Source organism: Fulmarus glacialis, unplaced genomic scaffold, assembly GCF_000690835.1.
Source record: "Fulmarus glacialis isolate BGI_N327 unplaced genomic scaffold, ASM69083v1 scaffold37068, whole genome shotgun sequence".
Taxonomy (NCBI): Eukaryota; Metazoa; Chordata; class Aves; order Procellariiformes; family Procellariidae; genus Fulmarus; species Fulmarus glacialis.
In genome coordinates this window covers 1-8280 of record NW_009226979.1, presented here as the reverse complement: position 1 = coordinate 8280, position 8280 = coordinate 1, and the positions used below count along the sequence as shown (strand labels likewise).

Here is an 8280-nt window from a genome sequence, read left to right as displayed (position 1 = left end):
CCTACGATAGCCAGGGCATTAATGTCATGTAAGATAATTCAAAGTCTAAAAATACAGTATTACCCTCCTGTGCTTTTGGCAACATAAACTCTTCTAACCTGCATCCTGTAATCAACTGTTACACCTATGTGCAAGCAAGTGCCAACTGTTTGCATTTATCTACTGTGACTGAAAGGAAAATCCAGAAAGTACCCATCAATCTTTTAACAATTGCTCTAGCTGACAGGGGTGACAGCTGACAGGTTTTAACTACATATAAAGTACACAACACGCATACTTTTTTCATATATATTTGCATTTGTTATGATTGCACAGGATATTCTCTTACTGTAACCTGTCCCCCCGCCAAAGTCATTCATCTGAATACAGGGATGAGCAATCTTACAGCAGAGGTCCTTATTCTTCTATATTATTCTCATATTTTAAGATTTAATTTCTTTTTCCTTTGAAACTGATCATTCTGGGTCAGAAGCTGAGAGCACGCTAGCAAGCTCCCTCTCTTCTAGTCTCCATTTTATCTTAAACTAGCTTCATTCTCTGAATACTGATAGGGTGAAACGAACAGCTTTATCAAAAGCACACCACATCCTCCCACCTTGATTTCAGATGGGAACAAAAATATTAGATGAAAAAGTCAAGAGGATACTACTTAGTACTCTCATAACATCAAAAGGAATGGAATGAGAGGCAGCAAAAAAAAATTTTAAATGTTAATCTAATGCAAGACACAGATCAGTCTACGATAAGGATTAAGCTACAATTTAAGGTTATACTTTAATTTTTCCATAGACAAAACTACTCATTCCATACCTATATGGTTGTACTTTATTTCCTTCCACTCCAGATTCCAGTGCTTTTTTCACTACTAGTTCATTTTCTTCTGGGTAAACTGAACAAGTGCAGTAAACAATAGCTTGTACTTTGTTAACTACAAAACAAACAAACAAAAAATTTCCACTGTTCAAAGTCTTCATACACACGGTGGTTTAGTAAGGACTGAAAGCATCATAAAAATTATGCTTGGATGTCACTTTTACCAATAAAATATATCCTCCTGCACACATTAATATTCAATCTCTAGTGGTTTTTAATAATTAAAGTCTTTTCAAGTCTTTGCAGATTTCAGCACAAATTCAAAGCTGCATCCAGTCTTTTCACCCAGCTACCAAAGGAGGGGGGTGCGAAAGTGGCAGCATGCACATGGAGTCAGCTACATTTACAACTTTTCCAAAGCAGAGTATGACTAAGCCAGTAAGTCAGTTCTCTACACAATGCTGAAGATTATTGTATTAATTGCTGGTGAACACTAGGACACAGAAATACTTCAAACTTGAGGAGATCATTATTTAGGGGTTTTGGTTTACACACTTACTGTTAATTAATAGTTAGTGTACTTTTAACTATATAAAAACTGGTGATCGTACAATGGAATTGACAGTACAAGGTCTTTCCAGAAATTGCAGAGCTAGCACACTTACATTTCATTGCATGAATCAACTCATTAAGCTGCCTCTCAGCAAGAATACTGAGTTTATCCTCAGATACAGATCCCCAGAAAAGGTCTCTTAGCAATCCTGCATCTAAATGTAAAGAGTTGTAAATTTATTATTGCAACTTGTATTAGTGTCTTAAAATTCAGTTGTTTACAGAAGGTGCTTTGGTAACAGACCTGGTTATTACTGGTACACTGAGAAGATAGGTTTTACAAATTACAATACCAAGGAGTAACTAGATGTTTCTTCTTTCTCTCTTTACCAGTAATTACTACTGCCTTTTACTTGCTTCTATTTAATGATAATTGTACAGTGAATAGACTTATACAAATAAAGGAATGTAATCAGTGGAAAATTATATACACATTGGTATCTTGAAATAAATTTTCTGCCTATAGTCTTTTTACTTTAAAAGAAAGGCTATATACACTCTGCTCTCCAGAATAACCCTCAAACTTCATACTATCGGCTTGAAACTGCCTTTACAAAACGCTCCTAATCCTTCAATGTCACCTAGAAAGATTACCTATGAAGATTTTGTTTTCTTATTGAGAATCCTAAGCTAAGCCAAATATGTTCTTGCTCACTCTGTGTGGAAAAATCGTCGTATAATTGATTTATTCTCTTTTGTATTCCATAGTAGCCCACACGTACATTACACACACAGAATTATGCAAGTTATTTAATATATATGTTTTATAGCAGTTAAAATAAAAATCTAAAAGATAAAGGGGTTTTTTAATAAAATGACACAATTTACTGAAACAGCTATGATGTCCAGATCACAATACTTGTATCAAAAGTTACCTCCGTGTTCATTTAAAATAAAGTCTATTGGATTGCCAACACCCAGTCCAGAGCACTGTGGTAACAGCAAAATAACTTTTGCCTTTTGAAGTTTTGGGTCTGCTGGTCCAATCTCAGTAAAGTCTTCATGTAACAACTGAATATCTGGAAAAAAGGGAGAAACTCAACAGTTCTACATGCAAGCAAGCCTGCCTAATTTTAATGTGATAAAGGTGAAGAGACAGTGGTGTTACACAGCCTTCCATAGACCTAGAGCCTGCTAGACCCTGATCCTCCAAAGTATGCCCCACTGATTTCAAACAGATTGAAGGACTAGCTAGACCTTAGCATCTTCCACTGAAAAGACTGCTAACAGGGTTCCAGGGTCTTCTTGCATTCTGTTCTGATCACGTCCTCCAGATAAACTGGACAACTGCATGGGTTCTGGATTAACACACTCAAACAGCTGAAAATCAGACTGAAAGCAACAGCCAAGACACCAAATAAATAGACCGAAAAGTTCCCAGCTACACCAACTGCTATACAGTAACTACGTATACAGAAAAATTCACTGTGACCTTTCAGGAGCCTGCATCTATGACATGGTTAATCTGCAACCTTTGATTAACTTCATTGTAGCTGAAGAGCTGTCAGTTCACCTTGTGACAAAAAATAAGTTGTTACTGCCCTCCCCAAGTCCTCAAACAAGGGATCTCTGAATTCTGATAGAATTATGCCATATTTATAGATATCACAAACATCTCTATTACAATACTTTATGCATACCAACTGTTTTAACACCTACTTTGACATCCCATGTGACTGAACAAGTTCCTCAGTTCTGCTGCTTTTGCTGAAGATTTCACACCACAAACAAAAATTCTGGACAGGCTGTTATTTGTCAGCACTGACATATGGGCAATGGTCAGATGGGAACCTACGTGAGCCACTATAATGTCGTCACCTGTATTCAACAGTGCCTGCGCAGAGTGTACAGCAAGGCTGCGAGACTTATCCTGGAAAATAATGACAAAAAAATTAAGTATGACCAACTAATTTGGTTTCTATGAATGCCAACCTTCTTTTCCGAATTAGGAAAGTATTTCATTGTTTTCATGACAAACGGGAAAAAAGGGAGGAGAAAAACTAATCAGGGATAGCTGCTAATATAGAATTAAATAAAGTACAAAACCAAACATCTTATTAAGTCATCCACTAAATTTAAATAATTTAATTCTAACTAATGCATAAGAAAGCATAGTATTTATAGGTGAAAAGAATGTAAGTGCGTATCATCCCCACACAGAAGAACTCTAGCAACAGCCAGTTCCAGAAAAGACAAACGTAGGCTACAATATGCAGACTTCATCCTCAGAGGCAGCATAACAGAGAAATGCAAAACTATTCACATAGCTCTTGACAATAATGATAGGTGAAATGAAGCCCTTACAGATCAAAGACCAAGATTTTGCTGAAATTTGAACAACACGGGCAGATTTGAATGCAGGGAGCGCAGGGACCTCTCAACAAGAGTAAATGATCTCATACTACAGGTGATGAAAAGAAGAAGAGATATATCAAACATTATCTCCATCTAATTACTTTAAAAGGCAAAGAGGTACCATGTTTTGCACCAGATCTGGCAAACACTGATGATAAAGGGGAGGGGGGAAAAGAAAAAGCACTAAACCTTTAAGTTCACATCAATGCCTACGTATCCACTTACAGCATTCAAGTACCACCCTACCCCACGAAAGAGAGATGGAGTTTTTGAGGGTTCTGTTTCCTCACTTTGAATATTCTTAAGTAGTAATACTCAGAATTTGTTCCCATGACCTATGGGGCTCTCATGTATAGTTCTTTTCTGTAAGTCTTCTACTCAAAATATACATACTAAAATTGAATACTGAATAGAGAATTACTTTGTAAGTTGGGTAATAAATTTTGAGGCTAAAATTTCCAGAAAATGCTAAGCATCAAGTGAAAATACCCTTTGAAATGTTTCTGCTAAGCACTCAAGAATCATCAGACGCTTCAGGTAATTTGTGGTTGTGTGTGGTTGCACGGTTACTCCAAACCACCGCTCTACAACAGGAACCTCCGACCAATCTTGCCTGGAGAGGCTAATGATGGCAAGTCAGGAAAAAGACCAGTGGGGTATGTGGAAATTTAGGAACCACACTGCACACAATTCAAAGAAGTGTCATCCTTCCATCACAAATACGCAGTTGAAGAGGAAGAGATACTATAATATTAGCATACCATTATCTACTAACTGGGGGTAATGCATATAGAGTTACATAGAAACTTTGCTCACATTTTCAGAAGTGAGACTGCCTCTTTGATCTCTTTCGATGTTTCTTTCAACAGTTTTAAGATTAAATTTAAAACATTCAACTAACTGAATTGTAGCTATCAATTATAAGCATTAACATTTGCATGCTAAATTTAGTAAGTGAAACAGTTTCTAACCTTCTGTTTATTAGAAACGTCCAAAACCTTACGAGAGTATGTTGCTGCCTGACTGATTTAATAGGACAGTCACACAATACGTGACCTCATTTTAATGCAAAGTGTTATTTTAGTTTGCAGATCATATTACTCAAGGGTGACATCAACTCACCTGCAGTACGAGTTTGCAATCTGCAAAAAGATCTAAATTAAGCAGTTCTTCTTTAAGAGAGGAAGGAAAAACCAATACATCATTGCAATGTTGGTCCATACAGTACGTGTAACGGTCAAAGTCTGACACAGTTTCAACTCTTGTGAATCCCTTCTTCTTCAAATCTCTGAAAACATCTTGAAGGCTGTTAACATACAACTCTGACTATTAAATATTCAACAGTTTCTTAAGCAATATAGTTCACATTGATTATATGGATTTTTGCCTTTTTTTTTTTAGTGTGTGTATATATATGCACGTGTATATATATATGTATATAAAAAATGCAATACTGCCTAATGCAGGAAGGGAATTCACTCTAGTTTAGGCACATAAATTCTGGTTTGAAACAATTAAGTTAATAAGCCTGACAAAATAAATTAAGAAAGAGGTATGTGTCTCCAGAGGATGATTCAAAGCATCAAAACATCAATGTCCATGCGCTCAGGAGACACTGTAGCAAATTTACTGCTGCAATAGTTTAGTTCTTTCAATTGTTTTCAATTTAGCCCAGCTCACCAATGGCTGATATCTGAAATAATCCTTGTGTAAATGTAATAAAGGCATAAATGCTGAGGTTTGTAATTCAAATGTCATAAAGATTTAAAGGTATATACACCAAGACTTGTTTGTTGAAATGCAGTTTCAGACAGTGCCATAAGCTTATATGGTACATTAAACGTAGTGTCAATGCAGCAGCTTTCAGCTCAGTCTTAGTTAAGGATTGCAAAATCACAACCAGAATAAGACACCTTCTCTATCTTGAACAGCCTATAACGTAAGCACGGAACACTGGTCCAAGACAAGAGTATGAAAAAAGAATCCTTGAAAACGTGATAAAATGGATTACCTGTCTAACAAAACAGGTAACAGCATAACCTGGTACGATTCATGTATCCGTTAGCACAGAACCGGGAACACCAATGTTACATGTATACTAACCCACCAAATATAAGGATTTCTAAAAGTGTATTTTTATTTCAACTTTACACTACCCTTACAGAATAAACAGCAGTTTTAAGTATTATATCTGTCTTAACACGCTTTGCCAATGTTACGGCTTACAGTAATACACGCACTTTAGAAGAAGTTTTGTCTTTCTCTATTTTTTGTCACATAGTTTACTCACCCATATAGTTTTTTCTAACTTTATTTCCTCGTTTATTTGGTGAAAGACCCACACAAGCAACAGAATAGTAAGAAAAACCGTTTCACAACTTTGTTACAGTTTATGAATACCATTACTGCAATATATAAAAACTACAAACAAACATAAGGCAATGTTGCTGGACTAAGCAGAATTTACTATAAGAAACTTAAATTACCAGTAATAATATAACCTGGAAATTCTAAAACAAGTCTGTAGCAAACTATATCACTTCATATGTAAAAACATCAATATTAGATGATACTTTAAAGACCTTACCTGATTTTAAATGTGTTTGCCCAAACACATAAAGGTAAAGCAGAAGCCCTTTGTTCCTGCTTCCGTATGGTTTCTGGTAGAATGTATTCAATTGAAAGAGCATCATGTTGAATGCGACATCTTGCTAGTGCAGCTGCCAATTTGGTCCTAAAACTACAAAAACATAATCACAAGTTTTGTAAGTTTTATAAATGTTTACACCAGCTATTAACATGCAATATTTCTATTACAATACTATCTTGCTCAGAAACCAAAACCAAAAGTGAGACCTCATTTTGCAAGCTGCTACAGAAAATACACCGTTATAGGACATTTTCTACCCCAGACAATGGTAGATGCAAGGTAGCAGTACATAACTAAGACTGTTCTACTTAAATGCATGGGACTGGAATTTTGACAGATGACTCTCAAATATGTCAGTTTTCTCAGACAGCTAAAAAAAAAAACTAAGTATGTTTTGGAACTGCAATCTGTGGAATACAATCATCAGATTTTTTTGTATGTTTGAAGATATAAATACATATATGTGCAGAATGAGCATTTGATGAAAGCTGACCTCTAAATGTGTACAGAAACAACCCAAGTATGATGGCAACCAGGAGTCAGTTTTATTATTATTACATGAATATCTCAGAGGAAATATTCCCAGTCTTTTCTTCCCACAAGCTTTATGCATAATTTTGATATGTGATAATTCAAAGCAAATAAAAACTGCTGGTGAGCTACTTCAGATGTCCAGGTATATTACTTACTGCCCTCCAGGAATACCTTGCACTTATGATATTCATGAACTTGTTGGGCTATTCTAAATCCAACAGCAACACAATTTTGTCCAACAAATGCCTGCTGAGTTCATTGACAGACTGATGAAAGAAATACTTGAACACTACTTAAAATGTTTATTTTACATATCCTCTTTTTTTTGTTCTAATTACTTAAAATTATAAATACTTAACAAAGTTCCATAATATCAGTATTGCTAAATAAATTGATATTACTCCATTCCATGACCTCTTGGCTCTATTTTACTTATATTCATGAATGTTTAGTGAGTATTTCATTTCTTTTCTAAAATTGTATGAAAAAGTTTCAACAACTCCAACATAAGATACCTTTTTCTAGCAGAATAATCCACAATATAAAGATCGTTTGTTAGCTGTGTTTTTCTTAACTATAGGAATATGAAAGTTTCCCTTCCAACTGGGTTCTTATTAAAAATAAAAACAAAGCCCACAAAATTTGAAGCTGAAAGACATCATAATATTGACAATTACAAAAAAAGGGCACTGGTTATACAAATCTGTATTTCTGCTAATATATATCAACAAAAAAAGTTCTTAGCATGTATACCTGTACAGATAACACTCTACTTTCCGAACTTCTGCTACAGGTTCCTCTTCATCAAAAATCTCTCGTGCTTGAAACTTTCGGTCTTGTAGGTCATAAAGCATCACAACAAGCAAGCTGGTTAATTCATCTGGCTGCAACAGAAAAGCAACTCAATAGAGAAAGTGACACAAAGCATGCCTTACTTCTGCAAAAAGAGCCGTATCAAACAGCAGTCTCCCATGTAAGAGGCATTAAAAACTCCAATGAAACGCTTATTTGTAAGAATATCAAAGTAATTTCTCATGGAGAGTTACTTAAACACTGAAGAATTTTTTAAAAATTCAAATACACAACTTAAAATTAGCTTATCAAAATTAAAAACGTTCTCCATACACACAGATAATATACTATATCTTAACAACTTCTAATGTTATCAGAATTTAAACTTTGAAATTATTTTCTCCTCATGAAGTAGTTCCTTGACTAGCTAAGCTAACAAAAACTTCCTGTCTATCAACTTGTCCCTTGTGGGATTCTTCGGCATAAAAAATAATATAAATCCAGCTGGCAGCCGGTCACAAGTG

General features: G+C 35.2%; 1 protein-coding gene across 1 annotated transcript in view; it reads right to left on the bottom strand.

Moving 5' to 3' along the window:
* Window positions 1-7848, bottom strand: part of LOC104080565 (putative methyltransferase NSUN7) — a gene marked incomplete at its 5' end in the record, with an annotated part of 12869 nt that extends 5021 nt beyond the window's left edge. Inside the window, 7 exon segments of the mRNA XM_009582987.1 lie at window positions 811-928; window positions 1479-1580; window positions 2301-2444; window positions 3085-3295; window positions 4903-5086; window positions 6368-6520; window positions 7718-7848. Of these exon segments, the coding sequence (XP_009581282.1) occupies window positions 811-928; window positions 1479-1580; window positions 2301-2444; window positions 3085-3295; window positions 4903-5086; window positions 6368-6520; window positions 7718-7848 (1043 nt within the window).
* Between the last annotated feature and the right edge of the window lie 432 nt (window positions 7849-8280).